Source organism: Lissotriton vulgaris, chromosome 2_1 (genome assembly GCF_964263255.1).
Source record: "Lissotriton vulgaris chromosome 2_1, aLisVul1.2, whole genome shotgun sequence".
In the NCBI taxonomy this organism is placed as follows: domain Eukaryota; kingdom Metazoa; phylum Chordata; class Amphibia; order Caudata; family Salamandridae; genus Lissotriton; species Lissotriton vulgaris.
Window position 1 is genome coordinate 1,555,442,684 of NC_141687.1, and position 27,864 is coordinate 1,555,470,547.

General features: G+C 41.6%; 1 protein-coding gene across 1 annotated transcript in view; it reads right to left on the bottom strand.

The window, feature by feature from the left end:
* Positions 1-1,195: 1,195 nt before the first annotated feature.
* LOC147732898 (nicotinamide N-methyltransferase-like) overlaps positions 1,196-27,864 on the bottom strand; it is a 194,452-nt gene continuing 167,783 nt past the window's right edge. Inside the window, exon 3 of the mRNA XM_086957441.1 lies at positions 1,196-2,012. Coding sequence (XP_086813567.1) covers positions 1,574-2,012 — 439 coding nt within the window. The 3' untranslated portion in view covers positions 1,196-1,573. The remainder of the gene's footprint in view (positions 2,013-27,864) is intronic.

Consider the following 27,864-nt stretch of genomic DNA (forward strand, 5'->3'; position numbering starts at 1 on the left):
TAGTTTTTCCTGTGTATGAGCTAGTGAATGCAGTGTATAAGATGTTCAACTGACTCAAATGTATAGGGTGAGGAAGTCATGGCAATCCACACACAGAGCCGCCGTTCCTCAACCCTCACCTCCCTGAGACTTCTCTCCAAAAAACTCCTTGTGTCCTGTCACAATTTTCAGCCTGCCTGGCAATCCCTCCATCCCTCCTATGATTTTTCAAGTACTTGATTTGATGAAGGTTAACTCAGTCTTCTTCCTGACTGTTTGATGGAAGAGTGACTCTTACTATCCCTCTAGGTGATCCTGATTACAGACCAATGGCACAGCACAGGCTGTGAGGGCATGCTGCTATGCGCTGAACGCAGGATTCAGCAACATTTCATTTAAGTGCGTGGGATTTCCCTATGCTTTTCTGAGCGGGATGGCCTTTAGTGAGTCCTGAGTACAGTATTTGAAAGAAAGGTAAACTTGATGTTTTACCACCTTTTTCCCAGTGCTACCTTATTCAAAGAAATTTAAAAATAAAAGTTCCTGTTACCCTCCCCAGCCTTTTTCTGTGTCTCCTGTCCTTTCCTGAAGGTCTTGCTCTTCGCTCTCAGTGAGGGAGCAGAGAGCATTTCCTGTGGTCCCTGTGACTGTTGAAACCCCCAACATCATATACATACTTTCCTTATAACTCCAGTCCAGCACTGTCCCTCCAGAGGTTTGAGAGCCAGCAGTGGTGGAATGACAGCCCCCAATACGCTGCCTCTCTCAGGTCCACAGGGACCCAAAGAAAGCCGGGGAAGGGAGGACAGATCCAAAGAAAGGCGGGAAGGGAGGACAGATATTCTACAGACACCTTCCTTCCAGTGCGAGGTGGCATATTTAAAGGAGTCAGATTAGCACTTCTCCATTCACACTGTCAAAGCTTGATTTTCGCTGCTCTTCTGTCTTAGGAACTCTAATGTTTTTTTCAGTGGCGACCTGCACAGGTAAGAGCGGTAGGCAGAGATGGGGGGAGGTCAACAGACGACTGGTTAATTCAAATTAAGTAAATAAAGCAACTTACCTTGTGCTCGCAGCATCGCCAACTTAGCAATGCAGCGAGTTCAAGGTAAGTGGTTTTTTTTTATGTAAGCTGTTGTCTGTCAACTCCTCCTCCCACCTTGCCCTCCCCCTGGGCTCTTACCTATGCCGGCATCAACTGTATTTTTTTTTCTTTCTGGGAGCCCCATGATGTTTTTGGCGCCCGTACTGTTGTTTTCAAATGCTGTTCAAAAACTGGAAATGAAAACCTTCTAGACCTATTTAATTCGTTTTATTACGAAAGGTGATCAAAGTTTATGCCACATTTTCTATGCTGTATATTGAACTGCCATTTCTCCTACAAAAGTTTAAAAAGTTCATAGTCTCATGTTATGCATAACGGCTTCTAATGAAAGCAATGCACAACGAAGGGGTTAATGAGTGGGGCCAACGAGTAGCAATCAAACCACACTGAAAGCACTGCAGATGCATTTCAGACACGGAAAGTATTCTTTGTTGAAGAGCAATCACACTCTGTGAATAGCATCCATCGTTTCCCTGCTGCCATTTCAGACTATTGCACGTTCTCTGTCTTCTGAGCTAAAATAAACAGAATGCTTACATAATCCATGACTGAAAATGTAGTTGGGCTGCTTCTTGGGTTCATCACAGCCTTCTTAATAACAAATCCTTCCTCGCCCAAAACTTTCCTCACAAAATCCTCTTCAATGCACAGCACTGGGAACTTGAGTGTTCCTATGTACCAAAATGTGCACTGAATAAACACAGATATAATCAAATTCCCCCCAACTTTCAACAAAGAAGACATATTTTTCACACTGCTGATGAAGGAGCCGTGGTCCTTGCAGAGCATCGTCAGGTGGTAAGGGCTCAACACGCAGTCAGCCTGAGGGAAGATCTTGAGCACTTCTCGGCCGCTCTCATCATAGTCCACCTTTTCAATCTTAGTAATGGATTGTTTTATTCTCTTCTCTATTTCCGTCCACGGATCCCTGAGAAACAAAAAAAAACAGAAGGCATTACTTTGTCTTTCCCTTTGTTTCTGAAATATATTAATGGCACACTATATACTTGTTTGTGCAGTGTACAATGCATATGGGAATGTTTATACATAGGCAGTATATTTTTTTATCACACTAGCAAAGTGTCTTCAAAATATCTTTAGCAACTGAAAGCGGTCTACATTTTCTCACTGGAGTCCACTATTAAGTTATCAGTTTACACTTTACTGGTAAATAAAGTCACCACCACCGGTTTTAGATCCTGGATGTAGGAAAAGGTGAAATACTTATGTTGACATCCTTATCATACAATGTATCATATTTTCTGCATATGGTTGAAAGTATTTACATTTTCTTAATAAAATAAGGAAAACCGAGCTTTAGTCTACCTAGTACCTTTTTACAAATACCTACAATGACACACTGAAGTGAGTCACTGCGACAAAAATACATGCTATGTTTATGTTTGGCTATGCTTTGTTATGTTTGGTTATGTTATGTCGATTTGTATGGCGCAGCGGCGCTGCTTATCACTGGTGAGGGTACCCAGGCGTTGGAGCAGGAAAGTAGGCCAGGCAGTGCCGCTAGTTGAAAAGTCAGGTCTTCAGTCCTGATTTGTTGAGGAAATTTGTTCCAGTTCTTGGTGGCAATGAAGGAGAAGGAGCAGCCTCCTGACTTGCTTCTGCGGATGCTGGGACTCATGCAAGGGAGAGAGAGGTGGAGCGTAGTTGTCTGAGAGGTTGGTAGAGTTGAACTCAGTTGTTGAGATATGCTGGTCCGGTGTTGTGGAGGGCTTTGTGGGCATGGATTGGCAGCTTGAATTTGCAAGGTTTCTGGATGGGTAGCAAGTGTAGTTCAGTGAGCTGTGAAGTGATGTGATGTTAGTACTTCTTGGGACATATAGGATGTCTGTCAGCTGTGTTTTGGATGTGCTGGAGTCTTTGTGTGATCTCGTTGGAGTGCCAACATAGAGTGCATTGCTGATGATGAGTTTTATTTGATCAATATAAATTCCATCCATTTACCCCTTCGCTGCTTCCGACGGCCAACAGCTGTCGTGCGCACTACCTCTGTAGTGCTGCGCACGTACGTTGGCCGTCGTGGCCCTGCCTACTGCGCAGAACCGCCGCACCGCAGCAGAATTGCTGCCGCGGTTAAGTGGCTAACAGAAGTGGATTACACATTCAAAAATATATATTTGCACAAAATAGATATATGATTGATAAGTAATAAAAATCTAAATAGATAAAATACATTTCGGAATAAGTCAAAACTGAAGAGGTCACATGTCAAGAGACAAACAGTATACAAGGTAAAAAGGCTTACTGTGGATTCCTCAGGAACACACACTAATCAATGTTATGCCAAGTGAGATAAACATTAGCAAATTCAATAGGTATGGCTCTGACAAGCTTGTGTGGTACTTTTGTTTTTTACCTTTCATGTATTTCTTTATTGTTTTAATAATACCCAAAGTGCATACACATGTATTACAGCCCATATTAAAAAAGCAATATTAAGATGAACTAATCGGTGCTGAATTATAAACAGGCAATATAACTTCATCAACTGATTTCCTTTCAAATGCAATACAGTTGTGAGAAAGCTTGATGTGAACAGTCAGCTACAGTGGCCATATAACATGGGTGCAATTCATTGAAATGTGTCATGGTGAAAAAGGAGTCTTTCCTCATAAACTTCCACTCCTCAACAATATGACACATTGAGACACATTGGGACACTGCTAACCAGGGGCCAGTGCATGTTCTCTGACCCCTAAAACATGTTGAAATTGGCAACACTGCTGGTTGCCATATTTAACTTAACTTTGAGTCTCTAGTATGTGGTAGAAAAGTGTACCCAGGGCCTATAATTTAAATGTCATCAGTGGACTGCATCACATGCTGTGCCATCACTAATGTGTCAATTCACAGTATGTCTCCAGGCCTACCCTGCAGCTTATTTGTGCAGTTTTAATACCACCGGTTCGACCTGGTCCACAAATGGAACCTAGCAAAACCAACCTTTTAACAGACGTAAAACTTATTTTTTAATATTTATAAGTCATTCTTAGGGTAGGCTCTAAAGACCCATAAGGCAGGGTGCATGGCATGTAAATGTAGGACATGCACATTTTACGTTTTACATGTCCTGGGGATACAAATCCTCCAAAATCATTTTTCACTGCGGCAAGGCTGGTGTTCTCATAGGTGAGCAATGGGTAACATTGTAACGCCTTATAATGCATAACTACATTTTGGGAGAAGCTAGCAAAAGGGATTCAGAGACTCAACCTAATGGCCAAGTCAGATTTTATTAAGTCTGGGTGGTGAACTCTGCTCCGCTCACGGAGTTTGTGGAAATTTCCGCACTCTGCGTTACGCAGAGCTGGCAGAGTTCTGAAAAACTCTACTCTGCATAGCGGAGCACAATTTTTTCCCTCACTCTCATTTGTCAATGTCAAGTTGGTGAGGGTGAGTGAGGAAAATCGACCCCCGGTGATATTTTTCCTCGTTCGCGATTGTCAACATCAAGTTGGCGAGATTTAGCGTGGTAAATTAACTTACCGGCGAGATTTCTCAATGCAGGCGGTCATATTTCTCATTGTGAGTGGTCGCGTATGCTCACGAATGCTTGCATTGAGAAACTGTCCGCTCGCATTGAGAAATCTGCAGTTCGTGTAAAACATCTACTGGAGTGGCAGAAAGGAAGCAGCACCTGCTCACGCTGTGCATGCGCCGTTCACGATGATTGCACAGTGCAGACAAGCATCTGGCAATGAAAATCACTGCAAACAGCATTTATCCAATACACTCAGCTACTTGCGAAGCTTTGCGGAGCAGAACTACGCCCGGGTGTAGATTTTATATTACTAATTTGAAAATGGCACTTTTAGAAATTGGTCAGTTTCCCAACTAAGCCAAATGTATCTTTCTGCCAAGTTTCAGTGTCATTTAACTGTTGATGGCTCCCCTGTGATGAGATGTGTATTGCTCCCAGACTGTGAAAAAAGGGCTTGAGTGTGAAGATCTATTTTTGTCCCTGATCAGGATGTCCTGTGGGCTTTGCCCAGACCCTTCCTGAGCTTCAAAGGATGCCTACTCTGTAACTGCCTCATGCTGCTCACAGCTAACTCTACCTCATTGTTGTTTATATAAATAGCTTTTCTCCAAACTCAGTTGTAGGAGCAGCTACCCTGGAACTGTTTGGCGTGACCACAAAAGAGTGTTAGTCCATTATCATAGCCACACCTCTAGGTGGGCATAGGGAGCTCTGCTCAGGAAAATAATGGTTCTGCCATATTGGTTTTAGAGAAAGAGGGGTACTGTGGAATAGTTTGCAGCAAACCATACATGAAGGGCTTCAAAAGTAGATAGGGTCAGCCCATGGAATTTTACCCCTTTGGTTAGGGAGTTGTCAGGAGTTTTCCTCCATTCACAGACTGGCACTGAGCATAAATATGGCACCCCTAGTATACTGTTCAGAGCACTGATGGGCCTGTGGAAGACAGAAAAATACTGCACCTACTGCTGTGACCTGTGAAGAGAACCCTGAGGGCTGGGCCTCTCCCACTTGTACCCAAGACCAAGAAGTGGATTGCAAGGGTCAGTTGGCTGACCTCCTGTTAAGCTACCTGGACAGAAAAGCTGCAAGAAACTAATTTTCCTGAAGAGTTCAGCTGACCAATTCCACCTGGACCTGACCGTAACATATCACTGCAGGAAAATTAAAAAAAACAATATCATGTTGCATACATATTGTGTCAAAAATATTGTTTCCAAAATATTGAGTCCCTATACTTATAATGTTAAGTACAAAAATATTAAAAATGAAATATTGTTTCACAATAATATCATTAGAAAACATACCACACTATAGTTTTTTTTAATATATATATATATATATATGTATATATATATATATATATATATATATATATATATATATATATATATATATACATATATATATATATATATACTACTATAATAAAGGAAGAACTTTCAGCCTTTGAGGCGGGTAAACTCGAGAACCACAGCGCCAATCCACACACCCGATACACCGTTGGTATCGTCAGGGTGTGTAGATGGTTATAGGCTATATAAATTTTTTTTCAAACGTTATTGAAAAAATTTACAGTAAAAAAAAAAGTAGTCCCTCCGAAGTAGCGCCAGCCGCGACGTGCGTGCTCACGTCAGGTGCGCGGGGAGGAGCGGCGTCCAGGAGCGCGACAAGGAGTGGCGGACATGGCGCGGGGGAGGAGCGGTGATGTGAGGAGCAGCGGACAGGCCAGCGGCGGTGCGAGCAGCGGACAGGCTGGAGGAGCGGCGGCTGAGGTAAGGGAGCGGCGGACATGGAGCGGGGGAGGAGCGGTGACGTGAGGAGCAGCGGGCAGGCCAGCGGCGGTGCGAGTAGCGGACAGGCGGGAGGAGCGGCGGCTCAGGTAAGGGGACCCATGTCGGGGCAGGTGGGGGTCGGGGCAGACGGGGGTCGGGACAGGCGGGGGACAGGCTGGGCGGGGGCCCGGGCTGCTGCACAATGTCGGGGCGGGCGGGGGCGGGGAAGCCTGTTGCACCCAGACAAAGTCGGGACGGGCTGCTAGTATATATATATATATATATATATATATGTTTATATATATATATATATATATATATATATATATATATATATATATGTGTACTTTCAAGTATGCACTGTGGAGAGACATCTATTTTTGGACTCATGGATATTATTTCGGTGCATTCTGGGGCCCGTAGGAACCGCTATGGGTCATGTGACCACTAAGGAATCAATTAAGACACTCACCTGTGAACAAGGCAGAGAAGCTGAAACCGGTTGGGGAGTTATTGAGTGTTGTGAAACTGCTCTGCACGAGACAAATAAAGTCAGCTTGCCAAAGAAGTCGGAGTTGGGCTCTGAATCTCTTTGTGTTGTTAAAGTAACAGGATTCTCCGTTCCTGCTACAGAGTCCGCCCTGCAGAGTCGGGGGCCCCCAGTAAAATGGAGCACTTTTGGAATATTGAACTGAGGGGGCATGACTCGCTCTCACTACGTACCAGCTACAGGAATTACAGCAGCTATTTGGTAACGTAATGGAGAAAGGGAGAAGAGGGAGTTTCTCTCTCTGGGACACCGCATTGTCAAGCGCATATTTTTCATGCAAGGCAGCGAAGTGCACTATGCTTTTTATGTACTTTCAAGTATGCACTGTGGAGAGACACCTATTTTTGACTCATGGATATTATTTCGGTGCATTCTGGGGCCCGTAGGAACCGCTATGGGTCATGTGACCCCTAAGGAATCAATTAAGACACTCACCTGTGAACAAGGCAAAGAAGCCGAAACCGGTTGGGGAGTTATTGAGTGTTGTGAAACTGCTCTGCATGAGACGAATAAAGTCAGCTTGCCAAAGAAGTTGGAGTTGGGCTCTGAATCTCTTTACATATATATATATATATATATATATATATATATATATATATTCACTGAATAAAACCATAGGTTATAGACCATATATAGTTAGGAATTCGCATTTACAAAACCTTATTTTACTCACACAAAACCATTGAAATTCCATATATAGTTAGTTGCACTAACTATATATCGCGCACCCGCAATCCACTGCTGATGATGTCACATATTACATCATTCATGACATGGTCAGTGACATCACTGATGACATCACTGATGACATCTCAAATGACATCACTGATGACATCACTGATGACATCTCATTTGACATTACTGATCACATCACTGATGATATCATTCATGTGATAATACGATGAACCTCTTCAGACTCTAATATAACCTTAGATACAATCAGTGTAAACAGACACTCACAGACTGTCACTCATCCATGGAGTTACTCACACACCTAGTCAGTCATGCAAAGAATCAATCACACCTCCATTTCCTCAACTATACAGTTATACAAACTTTACTTATTCAAACATATACTAACACATATTTACTCTCTTATACAATCCCTGATACAAGTTCACAATGATCCATACAGCCATTCACACATTCACTGGCTCTTATGCACAGTTATTTATATATGTCAACTCTCACATGTACTGTGTTTTACATATGTACTTACTTTGACATGTAGCACTGAGATATCCATTCACTCACCAATACACTCATGCACACAGTCAACCGCCCATACAGCTGTTTCCACATGCACTTTTGAAACCATACATCTAGTGAATCAACTGCTCACATATCTATGCACAGAGTCATACACCTCCCAGCCACCCACACACACACTCAGTCTCCCATACAAATACTTGGGCAACCAATCAATAACCCATATAGTTACTCATATAGCTACTTATCAACACATGCAACAGTTTACAGAACAACAGACATAATGATGCACAAATTAAGACAGTTTAGTCACTAACCCATGCACTCAGTGAGACACATTTAATCACTCACTCATACAGTCAGTCATGCACCTACTAAATCCTTCATCCAGACACTTATACATCCACTCATTCTTCAATATGTAAGACATATTTTAACTTTACAGAAACATACAGTCACTGGATGTTGTCATCAGTGATGTCATCAGTGATGTCATTTGAGATGTCATCAGTGATGTCATCAGTGATGTCACTGACCATGTCATGAATGATGTAATATGTGACATCATCAGCAGTGGATTGCGGGTGCGCGATATATAGTTAGTGCAACTAACTATATATGGAATTTCAATGGTTTTGTGTGAGTAAAATAAGGTTTTGTAAATGCGAATTCCTAACTATATATGGTCTATAACCTATGGTTTTTTCAGTGAATTTTCAAGGTTTTGTAAATGCTAATTCCTAACTATATATGGTCTATAACCTATCGTTTTTTCAGTGAATTTTCAAGGTTTTGTAAATGCTAATTCCTAACTATATATGGTCTATAGCCTATGGTTTTTTCAGTGAATATATATATACATACATATATAAACATATATCATCTGTATATCTATATAAATACAAACATAAATGCATGCATACATATGCTTATATGCATGCAGATGCATGTTATTTACATGAAAGTTGAACAAACACTAATAAAAGCAAAGCTAAAAAGCCACCTCATTACAAACAGAATGGCTTTAACTTAAACGAGGGCGAGATCTATTGCATTTTCAATGCTTGTTTACTTTGGTTCCATCAAGAAGGCATTCAGATGTGTCACACATTTGCCATAAATTCTGAATGTTAGCACTCTAGTTGCACATTAGATCACTGTAGTAAAGCTACTGCTCACCAGGGACGTCTGCTGCTGGTATTCAAGTGCATGTTTCAGTCTGCATGTCAGATTTTTTTTAATGAAATAGAAGAGGATTTGAGAAGTCACTCAAAATGATCCCTAATTTTTCTTTCTGAAGCACTAATCATACTTTCTATGGCAAAATTAACCCCCTCATGTTGTTCCTTTTCAAATTGAGTGTTTTCAGACTTACCACTTCATTCCAATCAAGATGGCTTCTGGTGTGCCATACTTTTGTCATAAGTAAGACTGTTAGCGCTCTAGTTGTTCTTTAGAACACTCTGGGACATTCTGTCATTGGGCTATACTTGGGGTACATCTGGGTGATATTTGGGCTACATTTAGGCTCTTTTGTCTCTGGTGGCCATCTTGGGAGACTGTATGTCAGAATTTTTTAATGAAATTGAAGAGGGTTTGAGAAGTCACTCAAAATGTGCCCTAATTTTTCTTTCTGCAGCACTAATCATAATTCATATGGCAAAATATACCCCCTCATTTTGTTCCTTTTTAAATTAAATGTTTTAAGAGTTACCACTTTATTCCAATCAAGATGGCTTCAGGTGTGCCATACCTTTGTAATAAGTAGGACTGTTAGCGCTCTAGTTGTTCTTTAGAACACTCTGGGACATTCTGTCATTGGGCTATACTTGGGCTACATCTGGGTGATATTTGGGCTACATTTGGGCTCTTTTGTCTCTGGTGGCCATTTTGGGAGACTGCATGTCAGAATTTTTTAATGAAATAGAAGAGGATTTGAAAAGTCACTCAAAATGTGCCCTAATTTTTCTTTCTGCAGCACTAATAATACCTTCTATTGCATAATATACCCCCTCATTTTGTTCCTTTTTAAATTAAATGTTTTAAGAGTTACCACTTTATTCCCATTACGATGGCTCCAGGTGTGCTGTACCTTTGTAATAAGTAGGACTGTTAGCGCTCTAGTTGTTCTTTAGAACACTCTGGGACATTCTGTCATTGGGCTATACTTGGGCTACATCTGGGTGATATTCTGGCTACATTTGGGCTCTTTTGTCTCTGGTGGCCATTTTGGGAGACTGCATGTCAGAATGTTTTAATGAAATAGAAAAGGATTTGAGAAGTCACTCAAAATGTGCCCTAATTTTTCATTCTGCAGCACTAATCATACTTTCTATGGCAAAATATACCCCCTCATGTTGTTTCTTTTTAAATTAAATGTTTTAAGAGTTACCACTTTATTCCAATCAAGATGGCTTCAGGTGTGCCATACCTTTGTAATAAGTAGGACTGTTAGCGCTCTAGTTGTTCTTTAGAACACTCTGGGACATTCTGTCATTGGGCTATACTTGGGCTACATCTGGGTGATATTTGGGCTACATTTGGGCTCTTTTGTCTCTGGTGGCCATTTTGGGAGACTGCATGTCAGAATGTTTTAATGAAATAGAAAAGGATTTGAGAAGTCACTCAAAATGTGCCCTAATTTTTCATTCTGCAGCACTAATCATACTTTCTATGGCAAAATATACCCCATCATGTTGTTTCTTTTTAAATTAAATGTTTTAAGAGTTACCACTTTATTCCAATCAAGATGGCTTCAGGTGTGCCATACCTTTGTAATAAGTAGGACTGTTAGCGCTCTAGTTGTTCTTTAGAACACTCTAGGAGGCTGCAGTAGAACACAAAGGAATCAACTGACAGTCTCTGTCCTTGTTGGATGTACATGTTTTACTGAGAATGTCAGACTTCATTTTCACATGACTGAGAAAGATAATGTGAATTTACAGAAAATATGCTTTCAATTTAGCTTATAGATCCCCTTCCAAACCACTGTGGGAAAATCATGAGATATTAGTTTTCTTTCAAACAATATTCATGATATCACAGCAGAAGGTTTTTTCACATGGTAAAATCACCTTAGAACCCACCACAATTCCTAAAACGAGTATGGTACCATCAACAAATGATTTATAATGTAACTAAAGTCCTAAAACCCTCTATTAACTACAATGCTTTTTAATGAGGTGCTATCATGTATATTGGTCCCAAGATGGCTGCCAACACTTCTTGGATGAAGTGCTGACAGCCAATCAGATCAGATGTGTGGTTAGGCTCCGCCCAGATATATATCTTTGTTTGAACCTAAATTACTCAAAATCCACTGGAGCACATATATTGAGACCTAGCAAAGGCACATCGGGCTAACAGTCCCTACAATTTTGCCAAGTTTCGTGCAAATCCATTCAGCCGTTCGAGCTAAAAGTGAGGCCAACCGCCCTACGGAAATTAACATGGGAAAAACGCGTTTTGGGACCCCCCTTTTTTCTCGGCCCCCCCTTGATGAAACCCCCCCAAATTGTCAGGGGCTGCTCAGAAACAAAATGTTCCATTTTCCTGAAAATTTCAGCCAATTCCGTCCACAAACGCCAAAGTTATTAGACATAGATATATATATATATATATACAAATACATACATACATACATATATATATATATATATATATATATATATATATATATATATATATATATATATATATATATATATATATATATATATATATATATATATATATATATATATATATATATATATATATTCACTTAAAAAAAACATAGGTTTCAGGCCTCATATAGTTAGGAATTCGCATTTTAAAAACCTTGCAAATTCACTTAAAAAACCATAGGTTTCAGGCCTTATATAGTTAGGAATTAGCATTTAAAAAACCATTGAAATTGCTCCTATATAGTTAGTTGTACTAACTATATTTCGCGCACCCGCAATCCCCTGCTGCTGATGTCACATATTATATATATATACATCATTCATGACATGGTCAGTGACATCACTGATGACATCACTGATGACATCTCAAATGACATCACTGATGACATCACTGATTACATCTCATTTGACATCACTGATGACATCCCTGTTGATATCATTCATGTGATAATACGATGCACCTCCTCATACTCTAATATAACCTTTGATACACCCAGTGTTAAATACAGACTACCATTCTTGAAACCATTGACACACCAATACCAGTTACTACATACGCACTCACTGATTCCTAGGTCTACACACACATTCACTCATTCCTTTGTAAGGAATGTATTACTATATAAGGCCTGAAACCTTTGGTTTTTTAAGTGGATTTGCAAGGTTTTTAAAATGCTAATTCCTAACTATATAAGGCCTGAAACCTGTGGTTTTGTAAGTTAATTTGCAAGGTTTTTTAAATGCTAATTCCTAACTATATAAGGCCTGAAACCTATGGTTTTTTTAAGTAAGTTTTTCAAGAGGAAAAGACGTTTTTGAATTAAAACACGCTTTGCAAAAACTTTAAGTGGCCCGGTTTTCTTTCTTATACAAAGGAGAGTGTTTGGCTGGAATATATATATATATATTCACTGAAAAAAACACAGGTGTCAGGGACATTGTAGTTAGATGGACACTCCTACAAAACCAGAGAAATTCAGGCGTTATAGTTAGTTGAGCTAGCTATAACTCAAGCCCGCTCAATGCACTGCTGATGAGGTCACATATTACATCATTCATGACATGGTCAGTGACATCACTGATGACATCTCAAATGACATCACAGATGACATCACTGATGACATCATCCAGTGACTGTCTTTTTCTGTAAAGTTTAAATGGTTTATATATGTATATATATATGCCAAGGTGTATTGAAGTATGAGTGGGTGTATGAGTGTCTGGATAGATGATTTATTAGGTGCGTGACTGACTGTATAAGTGATTGATTAAACATGTCATACTGAATGCATGGATTAGTGAATAAACTGTATAAATGTCTGTATTAGTTTGTCAGTTGATGTATAAGTGGCTGCCTGGGTTGGTGACTAGCTACATGGGTGTCTATATGGGTAATTCATTGGTTGAGAATCTGAATGGGTGCTGGAATTTCTGGGTGGGTGGGTGGGGGTGTGTGACTCTGTGCATAGATGTGTGAGTGGGTAATTCACTGGGTGTATGGGTTCAAGAGTGCATCTGTGAAGGGCTGTATGGGTGTGTGAGTGTGTGTAAGGGTATGTTGGTGAGTGAATGGATGTCTCAGTGGTACATGTGTAAGTAACTACATATGCGAAAGGCAGTATATGTGAGTTTTGGAGTATATAAATCACTATATGTGACAGTGAGTGATTGTGAGAGTGGCTGTATAGATATGTTTATGCTTGTATCAGTCAGGGGCGTAACAAACACCCCCGCAGCCCCCGCGGTGCTTGGGGGCCCCCAGTCTTTAGTATATGAAGGGGGCCCCCTGAACGGCAGTGGGTTAATTGGAGCATCGGAGCGCCACCCTCTCAACTTTCCACCTTGTATTTCCTTTATTTTACTGCCACCACAGAGATATGTTTTTCTTTATATCTTCCTTGCTTTCGTTCATTCTGAGCGGTAGTAAGGCACGTTTGAAAGGCCCATGCTATAGTGCACATGCACATGCACCAGCTGTTGCATGTTTGCAGGGCTTGTTTGATTTCATCCCTGACCTATTGTGGTCTTAAACTATGTAAAACCACACCCTTATGTGACGTGGGGAAGCCTTCCTCATTGAACACAGGCTGGGCGCTTTCAGCTTTAGCCTGTGTTTCATGAGTCTGTCTGTCACTCAGTGACGTACACCTTTTTGGCCTCGTCACAGGGAGGGCTGAGACTGGGCAAGCTGTAGTGTAGTTCCTAGTTTCCCACTAGGCCCTGCGCATTGGAATAACATAAACAGTAGTATCGACGTGGAACTGCGGATATTCCAGGCCTCCACTGACTATGCTAAACTTAATTGGGTTGTGTTACCAACTAGCTCAGAGGTCACTGGAAACTTTCTTCTCTGCATAGGAAGTGATCAGCTTCCTTGGCACAGACAAGAAGGGATTCAGTTTTCCAACAACCGTGCAACATGACAACTTTGCTCCTCAGATCAAGAGTCAATCTCTAGGGTCGTGTGAAACAATAGACATAGATTTCACTCAGTCAGTCTAGTGCAGTTTACTTTCACAGTATGTAGAGAATAGAGAGACGGGCGTGTATCAATAAAGGGTTAACATTTATTGAACAGTCTTTCTTCTCGTACAAGAGAAATGTATTGCCACAATTGCAATAACTGTTATTATAAAAAGTACGTACAGTAAGATAAGTATTGCGAAATAGAACTGTAAAAGCATTGATATGGTTTCCTAGCCATACAATGTTTTAAAAGTAATAAAACATATATACAGTCATATATACATTAGGCTAACATACTCAACTGGTGTTTCTAACTAAGCCTACCCCAGTGTGCCTGACCTAAGCCTAACACGTGAAAGGGGGAGTAAGTAAGTAGCTTAAGTTAAGTTGGTTTTGCCAAGGTTTGTTTCAAGAATTCTCGTCTAAGGGTTTAGTCAACACCATACCTCTGAATAGAATGATGGAGGATTGGTATCTCCTTCAGGGGTCTCTCTCGATATCCCAGTCACCCGCGAGGGTAAACCGGAAGCGCCGGGACTGGATTTCTCTGCACGAGAAATGCAGCGGCTTCTCTCAGCGCGTCGAGGAAGGAGGGGGGACAGCGTCCGCGGGCAGCTGGAATCGGCTGGATGTCTTCGCAGAGGACGGCTGCTCGGCTCCTCAAGCGTACTGCACCATAGTTTGCGCTGTAGCGGCGATAATGGTAATCAGCAGCTTCACCACCACAGGATAGCAGGCTGCAGCGACAGAGTGCTAGTTTTTACCAACACAGGGTCATGCAGGCAGCTGGCATCAGCAACAGGCAACAAACTCACAGCTCGTATCTCACATTGCTTAAGGCAACGTTGGTAATATTTATACCTGACAGGTGCCGGGTTTGACGCAAGTTTGCTGGACATAAGACGTCAATTAAAGATGTCACTAGGAAGTGACAGTTATCAGTTGCTCATTAGAGTTCCATTACTAATCAAAACATAGCAAGCGGGGATTTCCAGGTTTGCTAAGTTTTTATCTTGTTGAAGAACTCGGAGTGTTATCTAGGAATATCAGATAGTGACTGCTGCTCTGTCATTGCACTAATTGGTCGCAAAGGAAGTAGCAGAGAGTCATGCTGGAATGTGGCTCTGTTCGTGTGAGGCCAGAGATGACTTTTCAGAAAATCGCACTTGAACGGTTATGCCAATATAGGGAATAAATGGATTTATAGCCGAATAGGGGCATAAGGTCACAGTATCGATCAGGAACCTAGATAAGCACGCAACACCCACTCCACGTTTTCATGTCCATCAAAATTACTAAAACTAAGCAATAAGATGCATGTGTAACATTGCCCACCCCAAAATACATAAATGCATTCGAAATAGGCGTACTTGTAATACATGGAATTTAGGTACTGTACGTTTTTTTAAAAGCATAGTAATCATTCAAAAGGTATTGCATATGAAATCAATGAACGATTATGCAAAAAGAATTACACATGAAGTATCTCTGACAGAAGAAAGGCGAGATAAATCATCACATAAAAATGCATAGAAATAACATGTGTGCTAGAGGCTGGTGTCATGTTGTTATGTCTCTAGATGTGCTTAGAAATAGAAGTGTGAAGCTTCTGTTCTCTAAGAATAGTTTTTACGTTAAGCAAAGAATTGTTTGTGCCAAAAAAGGGTCAATATTAAAAAAATTGTCCAATTCAAAGAAAATAGATTTCCAAAGCTCCTGGCAGTTTTTGTTGATCAAAACTGAAGGCCGAATTCAGAGTTCATGGGAACGCTGTGTGTCGGAAAGCTTTTCAAAAGTTATTGTTTCTCTATGGGTGAGAACATCGTATCAGACAGGCTCGCAAAGAATTGGTCTACAAAATCAGGTGATAGTTCAACCAAATTAGATAGCGCTGTAACTTGGCAGGTGTGAGAATGATTGCTGTCATCGAAGGCAGGACCAGCAATGCTCACAGAACGTTGTACCTGGATGATGTTGCTTTTGTCACTCGTTCCACTGTTACCACTTGGCTGTAGTACAGGAGTCTCCACGAATGCCGTCATCAGGATTGGTAGCCGCTGGGGACAACACAATGCGTGAGCCGTTATTGGACTGAGCAAAGTATCGACGTCCATTGGTACTGCCGATGGAAGTGAAAGACAGATGTCCAACACGCATTCATCGCCGCAAAGCATACACCGTAGCACAGGTAAAATGCAATTTTGCCATATCGGTCTGAATGAAAGGAACCAGGTCATGTTTAGATCTCTCAGCCTGGCCAATCCGAGGACGTTAGTTATCCTGTCCCTGTAGCGCATTGCTAGGATTGTCTCTTCCATTCCCATGGGAGCTATGTCTGAGCCGAGGCTTGCCATAACGTAGCAGGAGGGTCAAAAATAGAATCCCTGCAACGAGTCCCAAAAATAGTGGAATGCCGCCAAAAATGGAGTGCACAAAATTAGGAAAGATTCCCAAAATTGCCTGGAAGGGTGTTAGCAGTCCCGTAAAGACTGTCTTAAATATGCCTGGGATGCTTGTTGCACTAGACATGTTAAGGAGTTGGCTGAACATTTCTACGAAATGCACGGGGCAATTTGTTGATAAAAGGTCATGGACTTCAGTAGCCGTCCTTGCGACTAGAAGATCATACGTCTCTTTAGATGACGTTATAGGCACTGTTGTCTGTAAAAGCACAGATTTCATTTTGCTTAATGTATCAATTCGTATAGAATAGAGATTCAGACGAGGCCAGAGGGGAGTCACTATGTCTGGAGGCCCGCTCGGGAACAATGCTTGCATACAACATTTGACCATGGACGTAACTTGTACTAGATAACTTTTCCCTGGCGCGAGGCCACAACACCTGTGATCCGTTCTAAGAATGTAACTCCCGTTTGCGAGTTGCATAAAGAAGGGCTCTATCTGAGTTGCAGGTGAGACTAGCTGGTGGCATGAAAGGGTTTGAATTTCCATCACATGCTCCGTGTAAATTAATACCCTGACACAAAAGTATACCGCTTAGTGAGTGTTTACAGTTGTTACCACTAAGAAATACATTTTTGTCGCTGTCACTATAGCAAGAATGAGTGTATGGTAATTTCCATTCGGATTTTACATATCCCTTACCCAATTGTTCATATTGGCCAGCAGGTATGTACTCAAGGCACTTTTTAAATCGGAAAGTTGTTATCGGAATTGTGATAATTCCGTGTATTATCCATTCAATGACAGGACTCTCTGACATTGTCAATGGTAATCTCTCGAGTTTTTCGATGCTCAGGATTGTATAGTCTGCTCCTTTCTGTGCCAAACTGATCTGTTTATCAGTAAGGTTAAAACTGGAAAATAATGACGTCGTGTTGATTAAACGCCAAGGCACATAGCCTGAACGAAGATTTTGCAGCGTCCAGCCTAATTCTATAATAGAGCGTAATTGAGACTGGCCATGTTGTAACATTAGCAAATCTCTGTCTATCACATCAAAGGCAGAGGATACAATATTGTCCAAAGAATATATTCTGGAAGACAGAGTCGTTAACCCATTGTCTACCACAGAAAGTGATTTCTCCAAATTAATACGATCAATTTCTCGTATTTTTTCAGCAGTTTCAATTTGCTTTACTTTCCAAGCCTCGTTGTAAGCAGCATAGATACTGGTCGCTATGAAACGCTTTTGACGCTGTTTGCGTGGTCCAAGAATGAAATTGCGCAAATCAGCACCATCTTTTAATAAAGACAAGTGTTGCTTAATTTCAGCCAGTGTGGATGAGGTTAGCCATTCAAGGCAGAGTTTCCCTACACTGTATGTTGTTATAATCCCTGGATGTTGTCTCTGGGAGTATCTAGGGTCTAATCTGGTCATTTTTAACCCTTGTGTTTTATTCAGGAATCTATCTTGACAGCTATTTGTGTCTGTAGGCCAGATTAACCACTTTTTCCAATCAGGATTTGTTCTGTTGAAATGTAAAATTTGTGACACGTCTAACTCAATATCAGCTGTTGCATTTTCAGGTATTGGCTTTGGAATAGACGGTGTTTTAAGGTCTTTGATCTTAGCTAGGCCAAGACAGGATGTTTGGTGTACAGTGTCATTTAAAAATAACATTTGTTCAGGTATCATGCAGGTTCTAAATAGTGCTTCTATGCCTTGCACCTGCCAATCTTTTGTACCCCAAATTGTTTTCGTTTCAATATTATTTTTCCAATAATCAAAACCAAATGTCATCATTTTGTCATAAAATGCTTCTGAATATATCAATTTAGAATTTGTCAGCATTGTTTTCATTCCTGTTTTATCTAACAGTTTGTAATAAAACGTTTCTGCATCACTGGTGTTAAACCCTGAGAAGTATTTGAATTTCTCAAAAAATGCTTTAGAACTGCTTTTAGGTGGTGTAGCACAATGTTCCCATTGATTATACATAAAAACATTTCAATTAATACTGTTAAAGTCCCAATCATCAGAGAATGTACTTGGTGTCACAAAGTCACTTAAGGAAACCTTTAGTTGATGAGGATACTTCAGGATTTCGACCGGACCATAGATCTCATAGTCTGTTTTCTCCCATACTACCCCACCAGGTATTGGAATTGCTGTGACATTTACTGTTGACAGTTCTCTTTTCTTCATGTGGGATGATCTGTGTGGTTTCAGGACTAGGTTGATGTTCTGACTTGCTGTGTCCATTGTAATATATTTTCCTTCAATGAATTTTCCCAAACACAGTACCATGATGAGCCAAAGCAGGAGGAAAAATACACCTAGACCAAACCAGAACTCTCGCCAAGGGGAAATTAGGTAGATTTCCTTCAGTTGATGAAAGAGTTCCGTTGCTTTTTCTTTAAAAGACTTTTTTGTTTCTGGCATCACTTCGGGGTCGTTTTGATCTTCAGAGAAGTTGTCGAAGTTGATGAAATAACCAGAGGCAGTTCTGTCAATTGATGGGATTGTTCTTTCAATCTGTCTCTCGGTAGCACTTTCTGATGCCACATCATTGTAGACTGGTGTTGTTTCTTGACGAACTGTTTCAATCTGTGTTTCAAGAGGCACGAGTTCCATGGCATTATTGCATAGTCCTTCATTGTGCACTGCAGGCTGATCGAATGTGATTAGTCTTTCAGTTTGAACCTCTTGGATTGTTGCAAATTTGGGTATTCTGTTGTTTCTTGGGAGTCCACTGGGCCTACTGTTGATTATAGGCCACATGCTTGTGGTTTTACCAGATCGATAGACACGACTCTGTTCTCCCTTTTACCAGCAAGGGGCGGTAGCACAACTGATCTTGTTCCGGTGACTGCCAAGACAGGTACTGCTTTTCTGTAAGAAGGCCCAAATTCCTTCTTAACCGCGATCTTTTCTCTGACTAGATCCCCAATCTTTGGAATCCAGACAGGCCTTGCTGGGGCTGTTGCGGGTGGTGCCTCGTCAGTGGTACTTGGCTGTTGCTTTAACTTTATGTTGCTTAATGATTTTCTTGTTTCATTCAGTTCCTGTAAAACAGCCAAACGGTCTTTTACATCAAACTGCGTTTTTTCTTCTTGTACCACTGACATCTGACTATCGAGGTGCTGAACGTTCATTCTAATTCCGAACAATAGTTCGTATGGGCTGAAACCTTTTAGAGAATTTCTTGGCATGTTGTTAAGACTAGTCTGGACACTTATTAAATGTTTGACCCACCCAGCGCCTGAACCTAATACCTTCGCTGTTATAGATTGCTTTATGTCCCGTTTTTTTCTTTCTACCACACTATTCCCTTCGGGGTGCGACGGACAAGAATACCGCAACCCAATTCCCATGCTGGCCATGGCCTCCTTATAGGCTCGAGAGCTAAAAGCAGGACCCTGGTCAGAATGGAACGTGGTAATTGCGTATGTACCGATAAAGACTCGCAAATCTTTTCTAACCGTTCTAGCGTCAGCCGAGCGCTGGGGGCCTCATTATTTAAGTGCTTTTCGTCTTAACTGTGTACACTGGGACGCGCTTCTCTTCTTTGATTGCGCAGATAGACCGCCTTATGCTGTCTAGAAGGGATCCTGAAACTACACTGGCCTGTTCATTTCTGCGATCTCGGTTGCAGTTTTCACATTTTTGAGCAAAACATTGAATATCTATACTCATTCCTGGCCACCAGTACTCTGATTGTAATTCTTTCAGAGAGGCTTTGATTGTTTGGTGTCTCAGACCCAACCCCATGTGTGCTTCCAGTAAGAGGAAGCCCCTCCTGCTCCTGTTTGGAATTACTCTGTCCCCCACTCCAGGGATTCGAGCAAAAGGAACGGAGTTTGCATCGATCATGTATGCATAATTGAGTGGATAGTTTACGGGTAGTGCTGCACAGTCGCCTTTTACGGTCGTTTTTACTGCTAGCATGGTTTCCCCGTCTATGTATTTATCTGTACGCTTTTTTGTGGCTACGGAAGCCGGTTTAGTTGCTTCCGCTTTGGCTGTATTAGCCAATGAATTCCCTGCAACGTGAACGCCATCACGCTGAAGACTCTGTGCGTGAATCACGTGAGTCTTTTGTAGTTCTTTGTGTAAAAGAGCTACCTCGTTCCAGAGCAATTTATGCTTTATTGTGGCACCTGTGTCATCTTTGTAGTCGTTTTCGATCCAACTCTGCAGTTTATTGTTGTAAGAATTGACGCAAAAATGAGAATCGCACACTATGAGTGTCGGGAATTCACGTTCTGCATTTTCGAGCGCCATCTTTAAAGATCTGATTTCAGTTCTCTGAACCGAACAGTTTCTTACAGATTCAGTTTTTGTTACTTTCGGTCTGAATTTACCGCACAGCCAACGACCTTTAATGATCGCACATGCTGCATTGTAGGATTTACTCTCTACATTGAAATGCTGTACAAAGCTATCTGTATAGATTATACAGGCATATTGTGGGAGAGGCAGAATTTCGATTGGCAGAGGATATTCTTCTTCATATTCTAAATCATTCAGTTCTTTGTATTGCGGGGCGAAATAGTATTTCACTTCTTCCGCTCCTAGAGAATCTATGCACTGTATCCATTTCGGATCCAGTGACACTGTAGGCAGGTTTACTGGGCTGAATAGCGCCTCGAAGGCGGATTCTGCTGTAAGGATATTAATCCGTTTGCCGTGTGCTAGTTCTCGTTCATTTGCTAATGCGATTTGCACTGCGTTCACAGTTCTTTCTGTGGGACTGAATGTTTTTTCTGCTTGTGTGTACAAGTGAGATTTAATTGAAATAGGTACCTTTTCTCCCTCATTAGAGGTTAGGTACGTAAATCCGCATCTTCCTGGGATGACTCGGATTACAAGATCGATCGTGTTGTCACGTGTATCTAATTTAGTTTTTGCTAACATGTCTGTTTGCAGTGATCTCAAAATTTCTGTGTGTTTTTGAGTCCAATTGATTTGTTTTAAATCAGGTTTTATTAGTTCGTAGAGAGGTTTAACCCTCTCTGCGTAATTTAGAATGTAAGTTCTTCCGAAATTCAGAAAACCTAGAATGGATTGTAAATTCTTCAGCGTTTTTGGAGCTTGGAGTACAGCGCACTTCTCTAAGAAGTTGTCTGCTAGGCTTTTCCCTTCACTTGATAATTCGTACCCTAAAAACAGTACTGTCAGATGGGCAATTCGGGACTTTTTAAAGTTGAATTTGTAACCCTCTGCTGCGAACCCAAGTATAATGGTGTTCACTCTTTTCAAGTGAGTATCCAAGTCGTCGTCTGTGAGATAAATATCATCTACGTAAGACAATGCTTCATCATCATAGATTTGTAGTAACTCTGTTACCCTAGCTGAGAATAGTCCTGGGCTGTTCTTGAACCCCTGTGGGAGTCGACAGAATTTTTTCTGTGACCCAAATGCGGAGAAAGCGGTCAAATATCTGCTTTCCGGTGCAATGTTTTGACAAAAGAAACCATTAGATATGTCTAATGTCGTTTTGTATTTTTTCCTAACTATGTTATTCATTAGGGCTGCACTATGCGAGTTTTGTACTGCAAAGGTTTTGCAACATGTATTAAGGTGTCTGTAGTCCAAAACTAGACGATATGAATTGTCTGGCTTGGAGACAGGAAACAAAGGATTGTTAATTTGAGAGGTGCATGTTTCAATCACCCCCTGGTACTCAAGTTGATCTAAGATCTCCCTGACCTGTTTTTTAGCTTCTTGCTTTATGGGATACTGCCGTTGGGCAGTTGGTTCACTTTTTAGTTGGATTTTGTGAGGCGGTGAATCCTCATCCCATCCTACATGATTTTTATATAATGCAGGTGCCTGGGCTACTGCCCATTTCCTTGCATATGTATATTTTTTGTGAATCGGTATGTGATTCGAGAAGGCAGGCATAATCACTTCTTCGCCACGAGGGCACTCCCTGACAAACTCCGGGGGCCAATCTTTTTCAGCTAACAGAATATCATAGCCTTTTGAGAGCTTATCCCAAAATAGACCCCTAATTTTCCTAGTCTTATCACCCTCTATACGCAATGTTATTTCGTATATTTTATGGGGCTCGCTAAGTCTGGCGTCGGCAGTTTCAACCTGAATGTATTCATTCGTGTCCACTGTCTCCAGATGACTCATCAAGATCTTGCGCGCTATACTGATTTCTGCTGCACTGTCCAACATTGTCAATGCCCACTCCCCGTTTTTCAACTGTGTCCTCAGTATTCTCGGCATGGTTGATTACTCTAATACTGGCTACCTTCTTTTTCTGAAATTGAGATTTCTTATTTTGAGCAGGTTCCTTGTCTTTGGACTTGGTGTGCTCTCCTGGGTCTGACCGTCCTCTTCTTTCCGAATTCTGTGGAAGAGATCGAGAGGGACGTGTATCAATACTTTGATATCTATCAGGTTTTTTCAGATTATCCCTATTTCTAAGGTTATATCTTTTCTCAGAGGGCTCCCGTTGGGGAGACTGGCGTTCTCGAGTCGGAGTTCTTTCCCTCCGTCGAGGAGACCTTCCTCTGGACTGGAAAACTTTTTCCTTGGGAGTGGATTGTTTATTTCCATCCTAGCTCTTTTTAGGAGTATTTAAATTATTTTTAATAAATAATTTTTCAGGATTTTCGAGCAGTTGGGGCTTAACTGGTTTTCCACCCAAGCTGTCTCTACCTAATTCTTCATAGCATTTTTCTATGATTTTTGCAAGCTCAACAGGATCTTTTATATCTGTTTCCCTCAACTTCTGGCGGATCGCCACAGATGCTGCTTCTCCCTTTACGTTGGCTAATAATATAGCCGTGACCTGCTTGAAGTCTTTCAGTAATTTCATACCTAGATTTAAAGCGGGCTCTGGACCGAATTTATTTTGAATCTGTTTTAGCACTTCTGGTATTACCGCCATAGACGGAACACCGTGTGTTTTTGTGTAAATGGAAGCAAAGACTGTACCCCAAGTGTCGCAGTCCTCCACGTGTGGTGCGATTCCCATAGGAAGGCAGATGGTCAAGATTCTGTGTTTCTCAATAGGGGTAGTATCAGGAAATACTGCCTCTATTTGAGTGATTTTCTGGGCTAACCAGAAAGGAATTTGTTCCCGTTTTACAGGTGTTTTACCAAGACATGACTGTATGTTCTGTGGTGTAATTTTATTTGTGTTCCCCTGATGAGGGGTCAGCTGTGGTGTATTAACAGCTGGCTGGACTGTTGCAGTCCGCATTACATATTGGACTAATTGCCTATGTATTTTTATTAATGTGTTTAGCTGTGCTAACAGCTCTTCTCTAGACATTCTTGCAATGTCAGGATGTGGTGTGTAGCTGGCTAGAACCGGCCACGTGGCTCCTGGTCTACCTAGTGGACCGAGCCTGGTTATGTGATCAGTATGTTTTAGGGCGCCATTAAACCAGAGCAGGTGCTCTTGAAATTTAAGTGGGATTTCAATCTCCTCGAAAGGAGCGTACTCTCCCGGAGGTTCCTCTATTTTGTAATAGTGAAACTCTTGTGTTATAGCGTTTACCGCTGGAAAGTTTATCCATGAATAGAATACCTCTGTCTGCCGACATTCGTGAGCCTCTATCACGAAAATTACTGTACCACCTTGAGGTGTCAGTCCGTTTTCTATAAGTTTTAAAGTTATAGATCTTCTTAACTGGACCGGGATGATAATAGCATCCGGGTCTGCCTGTAGGAGACTCGAGTCCTCCTCTATTAGTATGGAAGCCAGCCTAGCTGCTTCCCTTTCTTCTTCATTGTCTGACATTTAAAAAAAAAAATGCAGGCTTTGCAGAGTAGGTCTCCAAGGAGACAAAGATTAGATGCACAATATTTTGGAACACTGTATCCTTCAACGTTGAATAAACCAGAGCTTTACATAGGAATCTCTTCCTACTAAGGTCGGGCGGATTTTAACCTTTCACCCACTCCAGACGTCTATTGGAGTATTTTACGGGAGAAAGGGGTGTGAAATATGCACGACTGAGTTACTCTACAAGTCTTGCGTTAGTTTATCGCCTTACCAAACGGTTAGGCGCCATGTAGTGTAGTTCCTAGTTTCCCACTAGGCCCTGCGCATTGGAATAACATAAACAGTAGTATCGACGTGGAACTGCGGATATTCCAGGCCTCCACTGACTATGCTAAACTTAATTGGGTTGTGTTACCAACTAGCTCAGAGGTCACTGGAAACTTTCTTCTCTGCATAGGAAGTGATCAGCTTCCTTGGCACAGACAAGAAGGGATTCAGTTTTCCAACAACCGTGCAACATGACAACTTTGCTCCTCAGATCAAGAGTCAATCTCTAGGGTCGTGTGAAACAATAGACATAGATTTCACTCAGTCAGTCTAGTGCAGTTTACTTTCACAGTATGTAGAGAATAGAGAGACGGGCGTGTATCAATAAAGGGTTAACATTTATTGAACAGTCTTTCTTCTCGTACAAGAGAAATGTATTGCCACAATTGCAATAACTGTTATTATAAAAAGTGCGTACAGTAAGATAAGTATTGCGAAATAGAACTGTAAAAGCATTGATATGGTTTCTTAGCCATACAATGGTTTAAAAGTAATAAAACATATATACAGTCATATATACATTAGGCTAACATACTCAACTGGTGTTTCTAACTAAGCCTACCCCAGTGTGCCTGACCTAAGCCTAACACGTGAAAGGGGGAGTAAGTAAGTAGCTTAAGTTAAGTTGGTTTTGCCAAGGTTTGTTTCAAGAATTCTCGTCTAAGGGTTTAGTCAACACCATACCTCTGAATAGAATGATGGAGGATTGGTATCTCCTTCAGGGGTCTCTCTCGATATCCCAGTCACCCGCGAGGGTAAACCGGAAGCGCCGGGACTGGATTTCTCTGCACGAGAAAGGCAGCGGCTTCTCTCAGCGCGTCGAGGAAGGAGGGGGGACAGCGTCCGCGGGCAGCTGGAATCGGCTGGATGTCTTCGCAGAGGACGGCTGCTCGGCTCCTCAAGCGTACTGCACCATAGTTTGCGCTGTAGCGGCGATAATGGTAATCAGCAGCTTCACCACCACAGGATAGCAGGCTGCAGCGACAGAGTGCTAGTTTTTACCAACACAGGGTCATGCAGGCAGCTGGCATCAGCAACAGGCAACGAACTCACAGCTCGTATCTCACATTGCTTAAGGCAACGTTGGTAATATTTATACCTGACAGGTGCCGGGTTTGACGCAAGTTTGCTGGACATAAGACGTCAATTAAAGATGTCACTAGGAAGTGACAGTTATCAGTTGCTCATTAGAGTTCCATTACTAATCAAAACATAGCAAGCGGGGATTTCCAGGTTTGCTAAGTTTTTATCTTGTTGAAGAACTCGGAGTGTTATCTAGGAATATCAGATAGTGACTGCTGCTCTGTCATTGCACTAATTGGTCGCAAAGGAAGTAGCAGAGAGTCATGCTGGAATGTGGCTCTGTTCGTGTGAGGCCAGAGATGACTTTTCAGAAAATCGCACTTGAACGGTTATGCCAATATTGGGAATAAATGGATTTATAGCCGAATAGGGGCATAAGGTCACAGTATCGATCAGGAACCTAGATAAGCACGCAACAAAGCCTCAAAGACCCCACCCGAGTTGGGAACAGCGTCACTGAGACATGAAAACAAAATTAGGAGCGTAGATGACGAGAAGAGCATCCAGCACAGGGGATGTAAAGTAATACGCTGCTTGATGTAAAATGCTGACTTTTAAGTAACACGTTGCTGCTCTGTTAATCCTATGGACATGGTATATTCTGAATATTCTGGTTGTGCATATGGGATGGGGAGAGGAGGCAAGCATAAGTATAGATATTTGGCCAGGATGGTGTGGAATTTCGGTTCAGAGGGGGTAAATGCATACCCCGTGTAGTAGTGGAAACAGAGCTCTCATGTTTTAAAGGTTCATGCATGAATAGCTAGCTTATTCAGACCGTGGTGTTGCTTTGCATTGTGGGACTTGTAGTCCAATTTTTCTAATAAGATGAGAAAATATATGAATCTCAGAAAGCAAAGAAAAAACATGGTTGGCTGAGCTACATAGGTATGAAAATGGAAACGCAAGAGCTTGTAGGGTTTTGTGGTAGTGCTCATAATAATCATAATAAAACAGATCCTCTCTTGTTCACAGCACTGATAGGTGCTGCGCCTTGGCAGATTTAAGTCTGACTACAGCTGCATCAAGCAGCGATGACCCAGGAAAGGCAATGCGCACAGGCGAACCAGAGACCGACCTAAGTGTAGGGAGAACCAGAAGGAGGCATTTGTGTTGCAAACACCAGGAACAGACCTTGTTTTCAGGGAATATCACAGCCAGACCATGCATCAGGAAGCACCATTTATTACAAAGAATGTATACAGTGACATAAAAAATGGAAGTCATCAAGAACTAAGCATTGAATACAAACTTTCCATATATTGACAACCACCTCTCACCACTGCCAGCATTCTATTTTTTTATTATATTTTAGGTTACACATTTTCTAGAATAAGTATTAAAAGGTGCACTTTTTGTGGGCAATAATTTCTCCACTTATTGTGGCTCAGTTGTGTAGTTATGTGGTGCACTCCGGGGAGATGCATCTCTGTTTCTTTGATTGGGCATTTGGAAATAGGTTAATGGAAGTCACCCTAGAACAGGGGTCTTCAAACTGTGGGGCGCGACCCCCAGGGGGGCCGTGGACCGATGCAAAGGGGGTCGCGCCTTCACAGTGTCACTTCTGCCTCCAGGGCTTCAGCCCCCCTCCTCCCCCATCCTGTCTCTCAGCCCGGGCTACTGCAGTGCAGCTCGCGCTCCTGGGGCCTCGGCTGGGCAGTGTCTGGAGTCTTATCTACGGCCCGAGTTTTCACAGGTCTTTAAAGACCATTAGCATATTTACATGCCTTTGTTAACCGATTACCAAAGATTCGTTTTTTTATGGTTCCAGTACCCCCTGGGCCCCCACTCTGCCTATTTCTTACATTTTTTATTTTTACACTTACTGCTGTAGTGCGAGAATGCATTTAATGAAAATAAATATTAAGTTGGGTTGCCAAAAAAACATGCGTGCTATGTGTTGTTTAAAGATCCTGCAGAGGCCTACTCTTGACACTAAATTTAGTTATAAATAAAAAAGTATGTATTAATTAGGTATGTGACTTTTCTGTCTTTATTCTCTTTAATTATTAGTCATGGATCATTAAGGCATCCCTAGAACACAATTAAAAG